This window comes from Chelonoidis abingdonii, chromosome 8 (assembly GCF_003597395.2).
Source record: "Chelonoidis abingdonii isolate Lonesome George chromosome 8, CheloAbing_2.0, whole genome shotgun sequence".
NCBI classification, from domain to species: domain Eukaryota; kingdom Metazoa; phylum Chordata; order Testudines; family Testudinidae; genus Chelonoidis; species Chelonoidis abingdonii.
Window position 1 is genome coordinate 90,887,159 of NC_133776.1, and position 23,633 is coordinate 90,910,791.

Sequence of the window (23,633 nt, forward strand, 5' to 3'; positions counted from 1 at the left end):
TCCTGTGTTTTGTCTCTTGAAATTTAATAGAAACCTTAACACACACAGGGTCTTTTGTGTCATTTTTTACACTGCCTACTTACCAAAATGAAGACTGATTGTTGAGAACTGAAAATAATTTTGAGGTATTTTCAGAGTCTGGAGTTTATAAATCAGATTTCTGGAGATTTCTTCATATATTTAAAATTCCATTGTTATTGTAATTTGAGGGTTGGCATATTGAAACTGATATCCTTAGTGTATTTATGAATGGGAATTGTGTTACCAAAGCTTCCTGTCGTGTTACTTGAGATACTGCATCTCTCTTTCTCCTCTATAAAAGTTGAGTGACCATTAAAACCATTTAAAAATCATGTTGTCCAATCTATATGTCAGCTTCCAGTCATCAAAATAGTCTTTCAGACAGCCTGTTTAGGATTTTTTACAGATTTCTTTTAGTGCATATAAATGTTCAATTAGAAAAGTAAAGTGCAATCTGATGAAGAAAAGATTTTAGGAAAGTTTACTGAAAGGAGAGAGATGTACATTTTAAGAGAACCTGGAAATATAGGACCAAATCTTGAGAGACTGCCCGGCACAGTCCTGAGGGGACATAATGGGGAGTGTGGAAGACATGATGTATGGAAGTGGGAGTCAAACACAATAAGAATCCACAAGTCCCAAAACCCGTGCAAGAGGTTATGGCAGGCTGTGTCTGATTCCCACAAACATACAGAAATAGCCTGAGTCAGCTGGACCTGAGTCAGCTATGTGGGTATGAAGGCTCCAATCACATGTTGTTTCTAAGGCTTCCTTCTATCATCACCCCTTCTCTTTCAGAGTATTTTTCTCAAAGCATTGCCCATTTACTCTGCTTTGCTCTATCTGTGACTGAAAAGAAAATTCTTCAAAGCAGAATAAAATCTCACCTATCTAACCAAATGATAAAAATGGTCAGATGGGAAAATGGATTTTATTTATACAAAGTAAGCGAGAAAGAGAGAAAGAAAAGACATTATTGTTAATCTATCAGCTGCAAAACACACTGCTTTGCAGAGTGACAGTTGCAACTCCTGGTTTACCAGTGCTTTCTCTGCCTGCATAGTTTTTTCTTGTTTGTCGTTTTATTTTCAGCTCTTCAGGGAAGTCGTATTTCCTCCCTGTACAATACAGCTAAGTATCTTGTTGGTGCTTACAGTAACAATAATACTGACAGTGCTCTTTCAAATATGGTTTTGGATTTTCCCCACTGTTAATAATTGGAGCCCCACACAGATAGCCTCCCTTTCACAATCTTCACAAAAATACTTGAGAGGTAATAAAGAAGATGAGCGAATGAAACCAGGTGCATACAAAACAAACATGAGAAATTGCACTAATATAGTTTGAGAGTGTGGAAAGTCCATACAAAATGGATCCTGCTAAAGATACAGTAATTCTGACAGGTGAACTGCAGAGGAAAGGTGAAAACTGAGTCTGCTTTGAGAACCAGGAAACCATTTAGCTTTAAGCTTGATTTCTTCTTGTGTGCAGTGGGAATTCAAGCCACTGTTGCAAGGCACTTGAAATGCTGACCAAAATAACAGAGTGGGGAGGGCAACTTGTTCTGGGAGTCAGATTCTTCTTTATTTACTCAGGCAAAACTCCTGTAGGAGCCAATGGGAATTTTGTAAGAAAAAGGATTTGCAGATTGTTTAAACCACGGTTTCTCTGTGGTAATTTGTTTTTAAAATAATACAGAGAAAAAATATTTTAAAACAAATTTTCAATCTCAAATCTTTCTGGGAATTTTCCCTGTTTATTCTTACACAAATAGAAGAATCACGTCTCTTCAAATTTGGTGTCTCAAAGGAAAATTTGCGTACAGGAGAAATTAGCTGGAATAATTACTGCAAAATAAGCTATTTTGGAATAGCTTCCTAGGCCGACACTCTTATTCTAGAATAAATGGGGGAGAGGTTTCCAGTTTAGCTTAATCCACTTCCAAAGCTTATTCTGCAATAGCTGTTCCCATCAGTTTCCTCAAGAAGCCAAGTTCTTAGCTTCCAAGGAAATGGCTTCTTTTAGAAAGTAACTTGACTTTTTTGTCAGAAGCCCCTACTCTGCTTTAGTTTACTTTTAGGGCACTCCACCATCATAAAGCTGCTGTACCTAACTGCCAAAGAATTTGCCCTGCCTAGAGCCTCTTCAAGTGGTATAGATCCACCAGGGATTCCTTTGGCTCTTCCATTCTCTGTGGATGCGAACTGACTTCAAGAATGCAAAGATATCTTAAAGCGGCTTTTGAGTACCCACCCTCTGAGTTGAACTATGACCATAGCAGCAACTGAGGTCTTGTTGCTAACTATTTACAGTTGCCCGTTGTTATTCGTCCAACAACAGGACTAATCAGTTTGTTTTTCCAGCTGCTTTAGAAGAGATTATTTAATATTTTTTTGCTTAACCAAACAAATAATTACCTTGCCCAAGGACAGGCAATGTTAGTGCAAGGAGTTTCAGATTCCAGATATGTCTATTTCATTATAGACTCTTCGGTTTTATAAACAGCGTTTGTGCTTCCTTTCCTCAGTGAATCATTATTTACTGAGTGTTTACAGTGTTCTGTATGCTGTATTGAACAAAGAAGAGATACCTGCCCGGAAGGTGTTTATAATCTATGGGGCCTCATTAAAGTCTAAGCAAAAATCTGGCCTTGTTACAAATAGAAAGAAAAGATGTCACTTTGGGAGCGTCAAAGATTTGATCCCTTGATCTTATTTCCTATGCATTAGCATACCTCTCAATCTAAGAGAGATAGCAAATATGCACAATAAAATGAAGGAATTCAAGAAGATTTTTGAAGATTTTTAGTGTATCTTATTATATTTGATTTCTCTGTGCAGTATTTACTACATTTTTATTTATTGGGCTGGATTTTCAGCCTTCCTTTTTGGTATGCCAGTAATTGTGCATGCAATTTAGATATTTAGATGTCCGGGTAGCTGATTGGTGGGAGTAGTCAAGCACTTATACTTAAGTGATCTAAGCTGTGCTTACAAATAATTATAGGTGCAAAACGATATTTAAAAATACAGACTCTTTTTCAGAAACTTACCCCCATTTGTCCTACTTCAGCTATCTGTAAGTTCTGATTGGTGGAACAGTTTGCATTTAGTTCACAAGTTTGCTTCACTTGAATATGATGGGAGTTGCAAACAAGCATCAAGTAGAGAAGACTTAAATGTTAAGCACTTTAGGGCAGGGACTGCATCTAGCTTTGTATTGATACAGTGCCTAGCATAAAAGGAGCCACAGTCATGATCAAATCCTCATGAATTCACTTTAGTAGCTATTAAGTATAAGAATAATAAAACATCTGAAAACATTAACACTAATAAAATATATAGGGTTTAAAAGCTGAAGAACTTTTACCAGAGCCCTTTTTACTGCTATAATAAAGATAGATATTAAAATTGGATGAAGTTTCAGATTGTACAGGTCATTTCATTCACTGTAGCAAGTATGTATTCTTCACGGATATTAACAGACTATTCGTTATAACGATATTGAGCTACTAGAAATTTAAACTATATATTTGTGAATCATATACCCACTGGACTGACAAATATTGATTTTTCTTCTCCTATCTGCATTGTGATGATGATAAGTCACACTCTTTCTTGTCACTTTAGTTTATGGGTTCTATTCCCTCATGGAGATTTTGTGAGCTACCATTCAGTATTAGTAACTGGAGAGCAGGGGTGGTTCCAGGCCCCAGCACGCCAAGCGCATGCTTGGGGCGGCAAGCCATGGGGGGCGCTCTGCTGGCTCCACGAGGATGCCAGGCCAGCTGCCTCCGGCGGCTTGCCTGTGGAGGGTCTGCTGGTCCGCAGCTTCGGTGGACCTCTCGCAGGCTTCGAAGCCGCTGGACCAGCGGACCCTCCGCAGGCAAACCACCAGAGGCAGCCTGCCTGCCGTGCTTGGGGCGGCAAAATCCCTACAGCCGCCCCTGCTGGAGAGAAATGCCCATCCCCACTTAAGCATATGTTTGAGTGCTTTGCTGAATCTCGGCCTAAATAGCCTTAAAATCAGCATTCCTTCCAGATGATTAGGTATTGTTCTCCCATGCTTTCTAGTAGCAAACCCTTTGGTTTCTTCTAAACATCATTTTTTTTCCTGAATTTTTGTTTTATCCATTTTCAGATGGTTTGACAGACTGTGTAGACCCTGATTGTTGTCAGCAAAGCAATTGCTACGCAAGCCCTCTCTGCCAAGGGTCACCTGATCCTCTTGACCTCATTCAGCACAGCCAGCCTCCTTTCTCTCAGCATCCTCCAAGGCTCTTTTATGATAGAATCAAGTTCCTTATTGGCAAGGAGAGCACTCACGTAATCCCTGGAGATGTCTTATTTGACAGCAGGTAAGTTTCATTTTTAATTAAAGTGGTCTGGATAGTGAAAACTGTATTGATAAATTATTTTAATAGAAAAAACATCGGTATCAAGGTCTGCTTTGAAATCTTTATTAACTTTTTCACATTAATGGTAATCTGAAAATAGTGGAAATGATAAATTCTTTGTTTGAGATTCTGGCAGTTTAAGACTTGCCCTCCGACATTACTAGCTCAGACACCTAGAGTTACTCCATCTAGCGTATAAGACTATTTACTGTAGTAAACTGTAGTACCTTTTTTATAAGGGTTTAACTATCCTGGGAAGTAAATTGCTCTGCTGTGTGTTTCCATGAGAAACAATGTAGGGTGCAATTCTTGCCAGAATGTTGGAGATATACTGGCGAGCAGTGCTGGAGTCATATGAGCTCTCGTGAGTCAGCTTCATGCCCCAGTGGAGCTGTGACATAACACAGTGAACATGTTTTCTTTATTTATGTGCTGAATGCCCCTTAGTCTGATTAGCAGCCATAGTCAGAAAATAGCAGTAGTAGCAGAACATGCAGTTTGCCATTTGCTCTGCAGGTTACCCTTTAATTGAAATATAACTAGTGTGTGATCTCAGAAATCAGAGTCATTTCTGTGTACTGGTGGTGTTATGCCGTTCTTTAAAGGAGAGGAATGTGTGAATAAGGAAGGGCAGACACTTGCTCAAAGGACACAATTACCTATACTTCCCTCTTGAAAAAAGTCAGTAAATTTGAAATATAGAGTCACATAGGGTTGTTTTTTTTATACTGCAGTTCATCCTGGGAAGCAGTGATTTATATACTGACAAAGCATTCACAAATCATCCCTATAATCTAACCACTACTCCTAGGCCTGCACATTAGATAATCCAAGTTGCATTAATAAACACACCAGTATTTTTCATTTTCACAAATGCAATAAATAATACTTATGTTGTCACCTAGATTTCATTTCTCTCTTCACTTCAAACACATCCACAGAGGGAACAAATTCAGTGTGTTCTCTTTGACTTATTAATGTTTTACTAATGTAAATATGTAAAGAATCTTTATTGATCTAACATACCTAAACATTTAATCGCTCTTAATAATGTAACAGGATGTTATAAATGTGTAGAACAATAGTAAGTGAAACTGAACAAAACCAGTAACTGGCAGCACCAAGCCTTAAAGTGTAAATCGCTAATGGAACAGTGCAGTTACCTTATTATTTTATCTGAGTACGTAAGATGCACCAAATACATCATCTTTGGCTGCATGTATATTTAATATAGCATATTGCTGTTTAAAAGAAAAATCATAAATAATTATAACTAGCTCTTGCATGTTACTCTTTTATCACCAGAGCTCAAAACTTCCCTCAGCAACATAAACCAGACACCTACCCATTTAATATCACCTGGAAGGCGAGCAGTCAAGTTGCCTATACAGCGTCCTGTGACATTCCAACTACTATCGAGAGGATTTCACATAATCCTTTCAATATGTTTTTATAGATAAAAAGAACTGATCTTTTGAGGCTATCATTGATAGGATTTGACTTGGTCTTAAAGCCTTTTTTGAGTATTTCAGTTTTTGCCTAACTGCCCAAAGTGCCTTTGGAGTATGGAGAATAAAGATATTTGACCTGTTTAGTTGGTCTGTCCTTGGAAGCTGATGGAATTAGAAGGGTTGCAGAGGTCTCTGAAGGACAAAATTGTTCCTCTGACAGACCACTGTATTGCTTGGTTGGCTTTCATAAATCTTTTGTCCTCTACTACCAAGGTAGTGGCCCCTGGCATCTTCTACCCCATATTCATCCTCAAAAGTCACCATGGTTTATGATGATCTGCAATAGTTGAAGCAGAAGGGAAGCTAGCTAGAGCACTTGTAGCAGAAGTGTTGAGATGAAGGTGTTCAATTTGGTGTTAAGATTTTTTAAAATTTGTATGCTGTGAAGAGCTTACACTGTAGCATCTGTAAAATCTCACCCAATAGATGTGTTTTGGGTAGTGGATAACTTGGTCATGGCTGGCTCAGCTCAGAGGCTGATACAGGTTCTTACTGTTGTGAAGAAATTTCTAGATTTCAGAGGAGAGTGTTGGGCAATAGTGCTCTCATGTTGGATTCTTAGGGTTCTATCTTGCCACCACTCTCATTCAACAAGTATGAGGCCATAAAGAGGCTAGTGCAGAATCATGGTTTGCAACATATTTAGTATGCACATAACCAGTGTTCCCTCTAATTTTTCCCACACATGTGCGGAATGAATTTTATTATGTGTACCAATGTGGAAGTGGTGGGAGTGGGGCAATGGCTGGGTTGAGGGCGGGGATAGGGTGACCAGACAGCAAGTGGGAAAAATCGAGACGGCAAGTGGGGGGTAATAGGAGCCTAAAGAAGAAAAAGACCCAAAAATTGGGACTGTTCCTATAAAATCAGGCTATCTGGTCACCCTAGCCAGGGAAGGAGTACCTCTCCCCTGGCCGAAGTAGGTCTGAGGCTGGGCTGTGGCAGGAGAGGAGAGGCATCTTTCCTTGCCGCAGCCTGAGTACCTGCGCAGTGCTTAATAAGCTGCTGTGCAGCCACACGGCTGTACAGCTTAGAGGGAACTTAGCACAACACCAGATCAATGTTTTCATCTCTTCTGGCTCAGATAGTGCAGTTTGATGCCTTACCCAGCCACTGGTTGGGACTGGGGTATGGATGAGAGCTGACTGAGTCTCAATCCAGATAAACAGAAGTGATGATGGTAGGCTGAGGAAAGCAACCAGAAAATATTGTCAAGATTATATCTACCCCTCAGACTGAAGTTGGTTGCCTGATCTTTGTTATTCATGTAGACAACTTTGGAGTCTTCTTAAATACCCAGTTAGTATGATATTGTCATATTTCAGAAAGAGTTAGGACATCTTTTTTTTTCCATTTCCATCCAACTGGGAGATTAGGATCTTTCCTTTGGGGTGTGGATCTCACCACTGTTTCATGCCTTTATTATTTCAAGATCAGGCAGCTGCAGTGCGCTCAATTGGGGTTAAGGGCTTGTCTGCATGATGGGGTTATATATTCTATGGGGTGTGATTTTTAAAGTGCACTAATGTGTTGTGTAGTAATTACTTCATGCAGATCCTGCTGGTGTGCACTAAAGGTTCAGTAGTGCACTTAAAAGTAGTAGTTTCAAAGAGAAATACATTAAAGTACATTGGCAGGGTCTATGTTTACCAGGTAATGCATAACACATTAGCATGCTTTAGAAATCTCCTTCCATTAACCCCCATACAGAACATGACCCCAAAATATAGACAACCTCAAAGTCAGAAATCCATTCAAAATCTGAAGCTTGTGTATAGTGTAGGAACCTGTAGAGCACCTTGCCATATGTTACACCAAAGCTTGGAATTTTGTATTGGCTGCCTTTAAATTTGAACACGTAGCTGCTACATGTAAAAAAGTGGGTCAATTTAATTCCTGGTCAATGGAATTGCATCTACTTGTACCAGAAATTGATTTGGCCTGTGATAGTTAAAGAGTGTAGCATATGACAATATTTTGTCAACCTCTACCTACAGGAGTTTAAAAAATACATACTGCTGGCAAGCTACTTGACTCGTTGTAAATTGCACACAAAAGAAGATCCAGTGCTTGATCTTGAATTAATTACCCTCCAAAAGCTGCTTACAGTGACATTGTCAGCAGGAGAAATTAATGTACCTTAGTAGCCTCTAGCTTAATTTCTGTGATTGAAGATTTTAATCAGAAAAATAATACAATAAATTACATTATTTTGGTAATGTGACAATTGTGAATTCACTCAAGTTTTCCTGACAGAGTTCCACATCTGAGGTTAATGTCACAGCCTGAGGTGCTTAGTGGATGTTGGAAGTTTAACGTGGGAAACCAAAGACAAAATAACAAATAAGGGAGTGTGGAGTTAGGCGAAATGATGATGGAATGGTAGAAATGTTTGTGAAAAATAGTCAAAGAATGCAGGTGGAATAATAAATACAGAAAGACCTAGAATTTTTAAATTAGAGATGTCAAATAAACTGCCTGATGGCCAAATGAGATAATCAGTTAAAAGTGGACTGACCCATGAAGCATTTTCAAAGAAAGTCTACTTCTCGAAGGTTGCCTGGAACCCACGGAATCTGTGCATCCTCTCAAAAAAAGCAACTACTCCTTCTGGTGTTGGAGATTGACCACAGACCGCAAGAGGCCTAGAAACATTTTAAATATATTTGAAAAAAACTAAGGCTGCAGCTTATCGGAAACATTTTTCTCCCTCGGTGCATGATGCCAAACAATGGACAGATTCTCAAATAGCTAAGAAGTTGCTGCACTTACCTTATATTTAAAGTAACTTTGACACACTAGTTTAAAAGACTTAGTTCAAGATGATGTCATATTTGCAAATAAACAGTGGTATTAGAAAGAAAAGCCTTACACAATTGGATGTTATCTAACATAAGGAATAAAAAAATGTAGCAGAGGTGTGTCTGCAATAAAGTTAGACAGTGAGAATAGACGAAGAATGTGCAGCACACTCGGAGAGAATGAGGCCGTAAGACTACTCTGTTACTAATGGGGGAAGTAGTCAGAAGTAACCTGATCTTAGTCCAGGAGAAGGAGAGTGAATCAGGTGAATGGAAAGTGACATCAATTCAAGAAAGAGTTCCTGAAAGCTCTAACAAAGTAGAGGATACGTGAGGCCAACTTCAAGTAGTAAGACCACTGGGGATCCAAGAACAAGTATTCCCTGAAAGCTTTGTGAGACGACCAGGCATTTTGAAAGGGGAGAGAATCTGCCTGCTAAGTAGTTTTTCTCCAGAGATCTCAAGTGTCAGTCAAACGTAGTATAAATGAAAATGCTTTAATACGTGTGTTAAATGCAGAAATTAAAATTGATTTTGGACAGTTGCTGTTGGTTGAAGTTTTACTGTAGGCCTTGATAATCCAAGAGACAGCTGAAGACTGTTATAGTCAGAAATGGATGCTAGAAAGACAGTAAATAATGAGGACAAATGTAGCAGTATACTGAAAAGCTTAGAACATTTAAAGTCTAATAGATTACAGAGACAGTTCAATACAGATAAATGTAGAATAATGAGTTTTATGAGTCTTTATCACATACTGTAATGTGTGTGGGTTATGAAATATGAGGAATAAAAAAAAGTAAGAGCTGAAAGATAAGTATGAACATTATTTATGGATAATGAGGAGCAAAATGAATGAGTAGAGGAAAAGGAAGACAATATATGGAATAATAAAGACTTTGATGAGTTGTTATCACACAACTCTGTGTGCTCCATAAAATATGAGAGGAGTAGAGTCAAAAGACAAGTCTGCAGATTGAAAAACAGAATGAACAAACAAACAGCAGAATACTAGAATAATGCACACAATAATGATGACTCTTATGAGACTTTATCTCTCAAGTCAACATACTTAGCAAATAAAAGGATTGGAAAGGGAAAAGATAAGTCTACAGATGCTATAAAATAGAATAGAAACTAGTGGTTGCTGTTCTAACAAAACAAAAATAATTGACGCTGGCATAGTCTGGTTAAATACACAGAAGGCCTGATTGTGATCTTTTATTCCAGTGTAACAATTGACTTTAATGGAGCTCCTCATGACTTTTGCCAGTGTATGATCACAATTAATATATAAAACAAAAGAAGGGTGAAGTAAAATTCTGTTATATATATTGAAAGAAAAACAAATTAATGGCAGAACATCTCTCTCTAACTGCAGTTATTGTCAACAACTTTCAAATCACTCTACACACTGACAGAGTGGAACCCATATTAGCTACTGTGGTGTGACACCCATGAAAGGGTTAATTTGTAAAGCCACAGTCTCTCAGGTAACAGCTTTATGTCCTCAGGGTGTGGTCATCCCTGTGACCTCCTTCAGTGTGGGAAACTCACATTCAAATCTCTTTTCCATGTGAGACAGAAGGAGAGATTGAACCAGGGTCTATAGCACCCTTGAAGAGAACTCTAACTACTTTGCTTTTCCCAAAATGCCTGAAATCAAAACAAAAAATGTCAGAATGCAACATTTAATTACAATCCAGCTCAAAAAATTGTAAATAATAATCAAAAAATTCTGCTTTCGGTTCAACCCAAAACTTTTTTTTTTTTTTTTTTTGCCAGCAAAAAAATACATTATTTTCCCAGGCTTTACTGTGCTCTGTCGGGAATCTAAACTGTAAGTGTGGGGTTTAAAAGAGTGTATGTTATGCTCACCTCTGACCCTCGCTCCTACCCCAAAAAGTAATTCTGTGAAAGTGGCTTTCTGGGACTGCATATCAGATGTGTCTTTATATTAGTCCAGTTTACAGATAGAGGGATTTTTCCCCCCCTACTGCCTGTTCTGTACTGGAATCTGAGTCACGTTATATTCTTTCTTGTTACCAGCATCATTATTAGTAAAGATGAGGGAAGGCCAATAGTAATAGCTGCATGCGATCAGCTAATCCTGTGCAACTCCATGCAATGGCTAGTTAAGTTGTTGCTGAAAAGTTATGTATTCTAATTATTCTAATGATATACTGGGAATTCATGGGGAAGCATGTAAGTTTGTTCTGTACAGCAGTGCTATTTCAAATATCAGGATAGTCATGCTATAGTCTATCCACATTTCCATTATAAATCTATAGTCACAACTTCTTAGCTGTTCAGTCTTTATACACTGTGCAACACTTAGGTGCAGGGTAAAGTCAACACTTTTTCATGTCCTTCACACCGGCTTTATTGCATGTTAAATTATACTTTTCTCATTGCAGACGTGCCTGTGTAATTCGAGGCCAGGTGGTAGCATTCGATGGAACCGCTTTGGTAGGAGTGAATGTCAGTTTCCTGCACCGCAGTGACTACGGATACACCATCAGCCGACAGGATGGAAGGTGGGACATTTTCATCCCTGGTCTCTCATTAATTGAGATTGTTAGTCTAAGGATCACATGCCACTTTGCATCCCTGCACAAATTTTCTATTGACATCACTTTTTACTTTGTAGATGGAGGGCAGCATCTGCTCCTCCATTCAGGCAGCACATGTGATTAGAGTTCTCTGTGGTAGGTTGTCCAGTTGAAGGAAAGGAAGCATGAAGATAGTGAAAACCCATGAGCCCTAAATAATAACAAGAATATTGTGGCAACATTCAAACACTTAAGAAAGTAAAAATGTCCGTACAAGCAGACCAATGATCCATCTAGCCCAATATCCTGTCTCTGATAGTGACCAATGCTTCTGGCAGTGAGAGGTTAGGTGAACCTGGAGCATGGGTTCCATCCCTGACCATCTTGGCTAATAACCATTGATAGACCTATTCTCCAGGAATTTAGCTAATTCTTGTTTGAAACCAGTTCTACTTTTGGCCTTCACAGAATCCCATAGCAATAAATTCCACAGGTTGACTTCATTGCATGAAAAAGTACTTCCTCATGTTTGTTTTAAACCTGTTGCCTATTAATTTAATCAGATGATCTCTAGTTCTTGAGTTGTATGAAGAGTTAAATAACACTTCTCTACTCACTTTCTCCATACTATTCACAATTTTATAGACCTCTAACATATCTCCCCTTAGTCATCTCTTTTCTAAGATTAGCAGTCCCAGTCTTTTAAATCTATCCTCATATGGAAACTATTCCAGACTCCAGTCATTTTTGTTGCCCTTCTCTGCATTTTTTCTGAGATGGGGCAACTTGTACTGCACATGCTATTCAAAGTGTGGGCAGACCATGGATTTATATGTTGGCATTATGATAGTTCAATCTTATTATTTAACCCTTTCCTAGTGGTTCCTAACATTAGGGTTTTCACCTAACTCTCCCCAGTGACTCCGAGGTATCTTTTTTGAGTGGTAACTGCTAATTTAGTCCCCATCATTTTGTAAGTATAGTTGAAATTATTTTTCCAGTGTGCATTATTTTGCATTCATCAGCATTGAATTTCATCTGCCAGTTTGTCACCCACTCTCTGAAATTAGTGTGATTTCTTTGTAAATCTGCAGTCAGCTTTGGACTTAACAATCTTGAGTAATTTTGTATTGTATGCAAATTTTACCATCTAATTGTTCACCGAACTTTTCTTGATCAGATCCAGAACACATTGGATCAGAATATGACAGTATTACAGTTAGATTTCAATACTTCTATATTTTGAAGCTGTGCATATTGCCAAGCTCCTTGACATCTCTGACCTGTGAATTTGCATAGTTGAAATTTCCACAAGATCCCCTTCTTCACTCCTGTCTTACAGTGAGGCGGTCAGAAAATGGGTTCGTCTGAAGCCTGTAAAGATCATTCCATTAGCTGACTGATGGTAGCAGAGCAACCCAAGTTTAAAATGGGGATCTTCCCCAAGGCTAGAGAATGGCAAAACAGCTACTCTGGAGCCATTATTGCAACATTATGGCTTCAATAGTATCTGCTTGTCCCTGTGCCCCACTTGTGCAGGTTAAACTCCTCCTGTCCGCCTCATGTCTTCCACATGGTGTTCAGAGAACCCCTGTAGAATGAGCTGAGTTCACTATTACACAAGAGATATGTTCCCTGTATCCTGCACTAAGGCTAAGGCCACTTCCATTGCATTTAGGGACCTCCACTTGAAGGTGTGGAGCTATGATTTACCCCAGAATTTTTGACTAAGTCAGGAGTTTGGCCATTTAAAGAGTTTATGGTCATTGACCGCATTGTAAAACTTATCTTCTAAAAAGGTAATGAAGTAACCCTTTGCTGTTTCCAAGATTTGTATGTAGCATAGTTTATTTACAATAGTGAAGAGAGTAATTTTATTTACCTTATTTTCTTGATTTTAAAATTGCAGTGTTGCAAGTTACTAATTATCATTTCTTATTTACACTACCCATGACAGTATTAAAATACGTTACCTATATTTTACTTTGAGAGTAATCTGTGTCATTTGGGATATGTGATGAAATATGCATAATTAAGTCTGACTTCTTATCACAGTTTGTTACCATCAAAGGCTTCCATAATATATGCATTCAATAATACAGTGAGCGAAATATCTATTTACATTACCTTGTATGACCTGGCTGTAGATGTCAGAATCTTGGAAAACTGAGACACTATGTATCTTGCTTTCTGTCTCACACTATCTTAGGGTGCAAATCTGCACAGGGTTTTTCACAGTTGCTCCTTGAGTATATCCTGTAGTATCCTGCCATTGCACCACATCCAAGAACTGATTCAGTTTTCACTGAAATTAATGGGAAGCTTTCCCAAAATGTCCACACATTGAACAGTAGGGCTGCAACCTCACATGTTTCTTGAGTATACTCCAACTCTTCATCTTACTACTCGCAGAACAGGAAAAATGGGCATATTGGAGAATGAGGCCCCAAGTCAGCTACGTCACATGCTGGGCGCGCACACAATCTGAGTAGCAGTCATTTTATGGTTTAGGAGTTTCTTCACATACAGGCCAGGAGTGATAGGTTCCACACAGTTGTTAACTGTGAGTGCTTTTAGTAGGTAAACACCAGAGGAATTGTGGACAAATTGCAGTGAAGTATCTCACCTTACATGTGATGAATGCTTGGAATAGGCATAGAGCGAAAGCGCTACCGGGCCTCACAGTTGGAACTAGAAAGATAATATTGGAGTTGTTTCACATAGCAAATTAATAGTTCTAGTGGAGTTCCATGTGGGATTTTTGGTAGTCATTTGTTGCAAGCTGTGTTAATGTTGTAAAGGAAACAGTATAAGACAATGTGTTTTGTTTTGTCTCTTCAGTTTTGACCTTGTGGCTATTGGAGGTATCTCTGTCACCCTGGTCTTTGACAGATCTCCTTTCATTTCTAAGAAAAGGACACTTTGGTTGCCTTGGAATAGGTTTATTGTAGTAGAAAAAGTTGTCATGCAAAGAACAGAGTCGGACCCACCATCTTGTGACATCACTAGCTTTATCAGCCCAAATCCAATTGTACTCCCATCACCTCTGACAACATTTGGAGGATCCTGTCCAGAGAGAGGAACAGTCATTCCAGAGCTCCAGGTAAAAAAGATATTTTCAAATGAACAGAATGTGCTGTTGTAGAAAAAAAATGCTAGAAAACAGTAAGAATTTTTTTCTGATCTCCATTTATACCCTTTGTTAATGAAACCTACATTGTTTTTTGATAACATTAAGTATACATTTCTAGCATAAAAACATGTCTTTTATTACAATTTGTAAATTATATTGATTTTAATTACCATCCACCACATTTTCAAAAGGATCTGAACCTGGCCATTAAATATACACTCACAATTTTTCACATCCACATATTGGTATGCAAAGATTTTAGTCCAAGCATTAGCTTATGCAGAAAATAAAATTTGGGTGCACAAATAACATAGTAAATTAGATTCCTGATCTGCCTGCATAAACCTGATTGCTCATGCAAATCAGAGATTTTATGTATAAAACTGTTAGATAGGAAATGTTTCAGGTGCAGTTTTAGTAGTGGAAGTAGTAATACTTAACATTTAACACATACGGTGATATTCCAGCCAGGCTGAAGTCAATGAGAGTTTTGTCATTGATTTCAGTGGAGCCAGGATTTCAACCTAGTATTTAGAAAGCTTCATACAGTTTTGGAAAAATCTAGATCCCACTGAAGTGAATGATCACTTTTATAAGTTTAATGGTACATTTTCAGACCCAGAAGTTCAGAGACACAGGATAGGGTTAGGTTTCAGAGTGGTAGCCGTGTTAGTCTGTATCAGCAAAAACAATGAGGAGTCCTTGTGGCACCTCAGAGACTAACAAATTTATTTGCGCATAAGCTTTTGTGGGCTAGAACCTACTTCATCAGATGCATGGATTGTCTTCCCCTCATTCCTGGAAGTCCTGAAAGTGCTGCTGTAAAAAGGACACTGGAATACACTAATTGCTTACTGCTTTGATGTTGTTCCCTTCCTAGGGCAGTACTTCTGAGAATGACATCAAAGCAAGGTTATTCAGTGCTATAGATATTTTGGAGGTTATCTGTGGGTATAAATATTTTCCATCCAACTTTTTCTCTATTACAAAATTGCATTGCTCCCTAAAAAGGGCCTCATTAATTGTATAGAGAACCCTTCTAGTTTGAATTCTGTCACTTTCTACTATAAGTAACAATAAAACATTATACTATCTCAGCCTCCTAGTGGCCGTGCTGTGGCTGTATAGTTACATTCCTGTCTCCACTGAATAGAATGGGATAAACTAATAGGCACAGGTTAAAAAGAGCTGATACAAGGTGGTAAAAGAACTATGTCCCACCCTTCCAAGTAAGTATCTGAATTGCTAGATACAGCTGTCACATTTCAAGGTACAACCCAAACTAGGGAGAGGTTGTGTCATCACTTGTCCTATAACTGTGAGTACCTTAAAATACTCTATTGCTGCAGCTTCCTGTTGGGATGCTCCCAGCCAGCATACAAGTATGCTCTGAGTATCTGTGTGATAAGCGGCCTTGGTTCAATAACCCTGACTCCAACAGCTGACTTGTTACATCATAGCCACACTCAGGTCTCCACCAGACTTAGTTACTACCAGCCAAGTCCTGAATTTCCCTCAAACTGTCTGCCTTGAAATGTCCAGCCCTCTACTGGAACATTTAGGGAAGTAATACGATCTTGCTCTTTAAAGAGACAAAAAAACAGCAGTGTGTTGCTTTAACTGGAGTTAACAATCACTTCAATTCAAACACAGTACTGGGATGGTTTAGATTAAAAGTAAAACAAGTTTATTAACAAAGAGAGAGGTCAAAAGTAAGGGATAAAGTCAGTAATAGTTACATGCAAATAAAAGTGAAAAACACTTTATAGTGACTAAAACTTAGCAAAACTACAATCTTGGTCCAAGGTAAGATTCTTAACACTCCTTCTACTAGCAAGATGGCTGACTGCTGTCTTGGTCAGGATCTCCCACAAAGTACAAACCTCTTGGTTCCTTTGTGATCTTAGGTGGAAGATCACTTGGGATCCTTTGCTCCTCTCTTCTATAGTCCAGAGAACTCTTGAAATATATTCTTCTCAAAGTCCAGTGCCCCAGCGGTGAGGAAAGATGCCATTGAATCTAATGGAGAAGGTTTCAAGCTGGTTTCTTCCTCGCTGGTGCTTTCTACAATTCAAGTTAATCTATCCCTGCAGCCTCTGATATGCCAATTATGCCACTTAACCATGATTGCCAGTTGTCGGTGATTGCATTGTCTGGATGGAGGCATCAGCCTTTCCTTTGTCTGGAAAAACCTGTTTACCCACTCTCCAGATTTGTCTAGTTCAAATACATTTTAGTCCAATTTCCGTAGTCTTTTGGGTGTTTATCGTACTGTGACAGATCCAAACCAGTGGGGTACAGGATTCTGGTAGAGGGCAAATATACTGGTCACTGGGTGAGTAGTTTTCTGTTCCCTGAGTGACCAGAGCAGGGGCTGCACTAGAGTAATCAGGAACCTGCTAGAACCAATTAAGGCAGACAGGCTGATTAGAACACCTGCAGCCAATCAAGGCAGGCTAATCAGGGCACCTGGGTTTAAAAAGGAGCTCACTTCAGTCAGGTGGGGAGGAGCTAGAGGAGAGGAAGTGCGTGTGAGGAGCTGGGAGCAAGAGCCACAAGGAGCTGAGAGTGAGAGGCTGTGCTGCTGGAGGACTACGGAGTACAAGCGTTATCAGACACCAGGAGGAAGGTCATGGGGAAGTAGCCCAGGTTGTTGTAGCTGTCATGCAGCTGTACAAGAGGCACTATAGACAGCTGCAATCCACAGGGCCCTGGGCTGGAACTTGGAGTAGAGGGCAGGCCTGGGTTCCCCCCAAACCTCCCAGCTCCTGATCAGACACAGGCATAGTTGATCCAGACTGTGGGGAAGATCACTGAGGTGAGCAAATCTGCCAATAAGCGCAGGACCCACCAAAGTAGAGCAGGAAGTTTGTCACAGTACATATACCACACAAGAATATTAATGATCAGTGTGTTGTTGGTTTTCCAGTGATACCTTACACAATACCTATTAAATAGTGATTATGACAAAAGTGAATTGGGGTACACTGAACTGGTCAGACCAGCAGAAACTCAGTACCTGATACCAGTGATCCCCTTGCACCCAGGCATTGGGATGCTCTTAGGGTCACAACAGTATATTCACTGAATAACTGCTTCTAATCCCCTGGTTTGGGGTAGACGAGAGCGAACTACTGAAATGTACTTTACATGAATATCTACTACTATTCTCCTGTTTTAGAGAAAGGAAAGTTTAGAACCTATTGATATCAGATGCATGACAGAGGAGGCAGCTGGGATGTCAGCAGGAGGGACAGGGAATAATCAAGGGGTCAGGAATTCCCTGCCAACAGCACATTTCGTATGTTGAAATGACAAGTGCTGGCAGGCCTCCAATGGTACTGCAGTATTTCTGTGACAGTGTTGTTATAGCTATAAGATAATAGAAGGTGTTTGAAACTGAAATGATTTGTTATTAAGGAAACGTAAAGTGAGCTGGAAGAACCAGGAAAGTAAACAAAGCACCATTTGTATTTTTTCAGATTGTATTGGTTTAACATTGTGACAGACTGGCTTTTTAGTAATGATATGAGACATACTAACATCACAGCCCGCAGCATTTAAACTTGCTAAACAGAATCCAGTTGTGAGTGGACCTTGCATGAGTGTGTCAGGGAGCATGCAAGGAGTTTCCCTCATTCCATTACACGCCCTGCACCAAGGACTGCCACAACAGCATCTCCTCCGTTCAAGGAAGCACAAGGGCTAATCCCTCTTAGTAGCCTCCAGCACGCACATCTCTCAAAAGACCAAAGCCATGACACCTTCTGCCTCCTACCAGCCTGTAGTCTTTGCTGTCCCCCTGCACACTAAGTAGCTCTGGAAAGGATTGTGTTGCTCAGGAAGGTAACTCCTTCCTAAGATCCCTCTAAGATGAGGCAGCCAACCCAGTGTAGTGCCTTAAACACACATTATGGCCCAAGGTGAGTTTAAAATATGTATTTATTTAACTATATTTATGTCCAAAAATTAATTAACCAAATGAGATATCCTCTCCAAAGTCAACCTGCAATTCTAGGACAATTGAGTTTAGTGGATTTAGACAAGATTAGTACTCAAGAAAATAATTGTCGTCACAAATTTGACCCAAAAACTTAAGGCAAAAGTAATACTGCAAATGTTAGAGACAAAGAAGAATAAGAAAAGAGATGAGGCCTCCTTAATGACGTATAGACAGATGACCTGTTTTCCACCTGTGTGATCTTTCAGACTCTGCACAGCTTTGGTTGATGCTGAAGATTTTGCATTATTCCTGACCACAATGTGCCTGGCAGAGGCAGGGTATGGCATCAAGGAAGTCAGTTTGTGGTGGTGCCTAGGTTTCTTAGAAAACATCATGATTTGAAATACAAAACTTTGCCCTTTTCCTAGGCATGAATATCATTAATAACAATGTGTACAACTGTTGGGTTCTTCTAGGTGGTCCAGGAGGAAATCCCAATTCCGTCTAGCTTTGTGAAGCTCAGTTACCTCAGCAGTCGAACCCCTGGATATAAAACTTTGCTCCGCATTATTTTGACACATGCAGCCATCCCTCCTGGAATGACAAAAGTACATCTTACAGTTGCTGTTGAAGGGCGGCTACTTCAGAAGTGGTTTCCTGCTGCTACAAACCTGGTCCATGCTTTTGCCTGGAACAAGACAGACATTTATGGACAGAAGGTGTCTGGTCTGGCAGAGGCAACAGGTATGTTGAGTTACTTCAGTTTAATTAGTAGTAGTAGTACGTTTGGAGGGAAAATACTGTTTACACTTCTGGCAATATATATAATTATCTAAAATAATTGTAGCTTTTAGCCAATTGGAATGTGATCATCTAGGAAGCATTTACAGTATATTTTGTTATTCCTCACATTTCTCTTTTTAAAGCCACATTTTTTTTTTGGCATCTCTAGTTCAAAAGTCTCTTTATGCCATTTCATAATGGTTACATGCCTGTGGTTACCTGTGCAGCTATCTCTGTGTTTGGAATGTACTTTCTCACCGTGACCTTCGGTGTGTCCTTGCCTCTATCATTTTTTTTTGGCAATGACATTTAAAATATCATTTCCATTTAGAATTTACTAAGTGCCAACATTTAGGTATCTTTGCTTATTATATTTGATGTCTGAAGCTGTTAACTTCTTGACTTACTATTTCAAAAGGTGTACATAGAAATGATCTATACTTTTTGGGGTCCTTTTATTTTAGTTTTTTAGATTTTAAAGTTATCCAAGGGTGGTCCCTGATTTATGACTGAATGCCTATAACTGAAGTAAAATGCATTTCATTTATCCAAAATATTTTCATATGAATTTTGCTGTTTGATCTTGATTTTTTTTTAATTATTTTTAATCAAGAATGGTGCACTGTGTTTAATGACTTGCAAACATTTCCTATTAGTGTATTTACTGTCCAGTAGTGCTTACACTTGTGAGTAGTTCTATTGAATTCAGTGGGATTTCAGTATGTTTTGAAGTCTATGGAGCTACTCACAATAAGTGTTTGCAGGATCAGACTCTAAAATATTAAAATAATTAGGGGCCACATTCTCCACTTACAGTGTGTAATATCTTGCTCCATAAGTAGTCTCATTGACATCTGCACAGGATAATACTATGACTATCCACTCCTTCAGATGTGTGTTCAAAAGTGGACAAATGCTATTTTAGGGGAACATTATTCACACGGTACAGCCAATGTAGAAATCTACCATAGAGTAAAGTACTATTCAGTGTGAATAAGAGTGGCAGAATCTGGCCCTAACTGCTTATACAATATAGATTCCTATATCAACTTGTATAACAAAGAATAGAATTAAATGAGTTGAGATTTCTTTTCTGCGTTGTAACCTATTTGTTCATTTTTCCATACATACATATAATATAATAGACAGCAATGATATTATGGAACTTTGTTGTTCTAAAATGTAGGATGTCTGAAAATGACATGAAATGGCAGTAAATATGTGAATACTGATAAATATAGTACAGAACAGTTAAATAGGCTAATTCTCTTCCAGATTATTTGAAATCCAGTAATCATGAAGTCCACCCTTGTCCAACATATTTCTAGACTTTAAACCAAATAACTATATTAGAGATGTCACCAAATGGTACATTGAGTTGCTAAATCCTAAAATGAATTCTAGCAAAGCATTTATCAAAGGAAACAAGAATAAAACCAGTCCATGAAGCACTATAAAATAACACCTATTTTTTTTATTTATTTTGCAGTTCAATGTCTGATTTCATTTAAAGTTGATTTTAATTATGTTTCTTGCAAAACAGAAGCAAGAATCTTTAAGTGCATTGTTAACTTGGTTTGTAAGATTCTGATAAAGCCTTATTTAATTTGACAGATTGAAGTAGTCTGGGACCCTCATCTGCATTCATTAGGTGAATTTTGTCAAAATAATTCCCTGCGTTGGTATATTACCAGTATTTAATAATCCATTCTGCTCAGACTTCATTTTAATTACCTTAAATTACAGCAGATTGAAGTTCTATAAGCTCAGGAATATAACCATCTGCCTTTAATATTATAAACTCTATAAATACTTTCATTTTTCTTCAGGATTATTGGCAACAATTACATAATGATTTACTATAGTAGTCTATCCAGAAAAAGTGGTCTCAAGAAAAAAAAATAGACTTTCTGAAGGTACTCACATGCATGGAAGGACCTGGGGTTTGGGTTAGAGAAATATACGGTGGCATTTCCCTACTCTCCAAGTCCTGCACGTGGAGGAAATTTCCTGATCTTACATTTGCAGCAGATATTATAACAACAGAGTTTCTTCTTAAAATTGAAGGGTTAGAAAAAAATATATAATAATCCTCCTCTCTCTGGAAAAACTCGTTCTAAAAGATTCTTTAACAATGGAAATAGAACAGAGTTGAAGCATGTGGCTCATTTTTAGATATATAAAGTTAGCATATAAAAGAGGGTATCCAAATACTACTCACAGGGAGGGCCAAAGAGAAGAAGGCAATGAAGTTGTGACAAATCAGATAATGAGCTTTAGGAACATTTGGCAATTCAGGAATCTCAGATGTGGGCAGAGAATGGTAGAAGTATTACATTATCTCCCATGATCCTACCATGTGCTCCATTATGGACATCTAGGAGCAGATCTTCAGCTGGTATCAGCTTCCATAGCCCCATTCAAGTCAGTTAAACTCCCACTGAGTTCAATGGAACTATGGCAGTTTATACCAGTTGAGAATCTGCCCCAGAGGGTGTCTGCAATTCTGGACTATTCCTTAGCGGTGTGGACAGTATGTATGCAAGTATGAACTTGTTACATATATGACTGAAGAAAAGATCCTATAATATAAGTGATAAGTCATCAGCAAATATGCTTTATATTAAAAAATTCTCCTTTATCTTTCTCCTTACATTAACACCTAGAAAAGCACTTGTTTTGATATTGACATGAGGAATAATCCCAGTAACAGAATGGCAAAGGTAGTTTGGGGAGAAATAATCAGTACTGTGGTCAAATCTGTAGATTCAGAATGAACAGTTGTATAAAAGCAGTGTTGTTTTAGCTGTTTAAATTGCAAAGGATGGACAAGGCAGCTGCTGGGTACATAGCGTAATGATCTGTTGCCGGTAAAGCTTTAAACATACAGTGATGTTAACAGGAGGCAAGGGAATGTGAATTCAGGAGTCAGAAAGTTTAGTAGCAAAAGCAGAGGCTTCTTTTTGAAAAACTAATGTGAAGTTCCAGAGAGTAGAGGGAATAGTCTCTTATGTTCCAATAAAACATTTGCCTTACAAACAAGCCAACATATAACTTGTTCCCTACAATTATGACACAATCCCTCAGGTTTGAAGTATAGCACCTAAGGTTCACTAGAGTTCTGGAAACAGGGGGTAATTGGTGACAAATCAATACCAACATTCTTACATATATCAAAGGAAAAGGATGAGTTAAGTGGAATTGAATCTCCACTCCCCTCCTTGAACAAAACAAGACTTTTAATTTAGCAATAGTTGATTTAGTTAAGGGAGATGCTATTGAGCAAGTTAGACAAATTCCCCTGGGGAAAAAAGACAGACAGACAGACACACACCCCATGACTATCAAAGGAACTGATAATCTCTTAGACTTTTTTTGTACCCTCAAACAATAAAAATCAAAATCAAATGCAGAAGCCAGCATAAGAGCCTCATTACTGTCAAGTAGATATAAAAACTGGTATGAAAAAAGCAGATAATAAATGAAGGAAAAGCAATCTAACATATCATCATTTGTTTTCAGTGTCAGTAGGATATGAATATGAAACATGCCATGATTTTATTCTGTGGGAGAAAAGGACAGCTATCCTGCAGGGTTTTGAGATGGATGCTTCAAATCTGGGGGGTTGGTCCATAAACAAACACCATGTATTGAATCCACAGAGTGGTAAGTCCTTCAGTTATCAATCAGATATGTTGGAAAGGAGTATATTTTCAAGATGATGATGAAGAATTTAGATGTTCAATTTTTCATTGTTAATGTTTTGTCCTTTGAGCATACAACTTTTTTTACTGAGAATTGCACACTTATCCACCAGCTGAAAATATTTGTGTGTGTGTGTTAGCTATCAGGCATAAACAAAAATCTTGTAAATGTGCTGGATAAGAGAATACTGATATAGGATATAAAACTTTATATCTCTATTTTGAATCCTATGTGAGATAGCAGGGAATGAATGTTGCTCGTGTTTGCTGGTCTCTGTGAAAAGAATTGATGGTGTGTTGCCTTTTCAGTGGACAAGTATCTATGTCACAAACTCACCGCTACAACTGGCTTTAATTAGCGTAGTTATTGGCAATCTCACCAGTGGAACTAAGGGCCAAATATGCATAGAAATTGAGCTAAAAACTGGCCTTCTGGAGGTGGTGCTTCCATTTGGAGTAGACTCATCTTGCCAGGACAGTGTGCAAGCTTGCACTGCTGCTCACTCTGTATCCAAGCTGTCGATAACTAAAATACTTTACTCTCCCTAGCAGCAGTTTAGCACTTTTCACAAGTGTGCGTGCTCGCGCGTGCACACGCACACACACAGAGGAAAGAATCTACTCATTTATTTTTCCCTCCTGACTTATTCACTACATATAAGTTACTCAAACTCTGAGACTTTAATCTGTTTTTCGTTATCTATTATTTTATGGTTTCCCCTCAAGCAGCTATAATTAGGAACTACTGTTAGTGGATTTAAATTATCAAATTAATGCAGTTATAGTAAG

General features: G+C 38.5%; 1 protein-coding gene across 9 annotated transcripts in view; it reads left to right on the forward strand.

The window, feature by feature from the left end:
* The window catches only part of TENM1 (teneurin transmembrane protein 1), a 1,495,391-nt gene that overhangs the window by 1,361,315 nt on the left and 110,443 nt on the right, over positions 1-23,633 (forward strand). For all 9 annotated transcript variants that reach the window (XM_075068828.1, XM_075068831.1, XM_075068830.1 and 6 more), the window contains 5 exons: positions 4,162-4,378; positions 11,147-11,266; positions 14,123-14,384; positions 18,834-19,101; positions 22,663-22,806. In XM_075068828.1, coding sequence (XP_074924929.1) covers positions 4,162-4,378; positions 11,147-11,266; positions 14,123-14,384; positions 18,834-19,101; positions 22,663-22,806 — 1,011 coding nt within the window. The remainder of the gene's footprint in view (positions 1-4,161; positions 4,379-11,146; positions 11,267-14,122; positions 14,385-18,833; positions 19,102-22,662; positions 22,807-23,633) is intronic.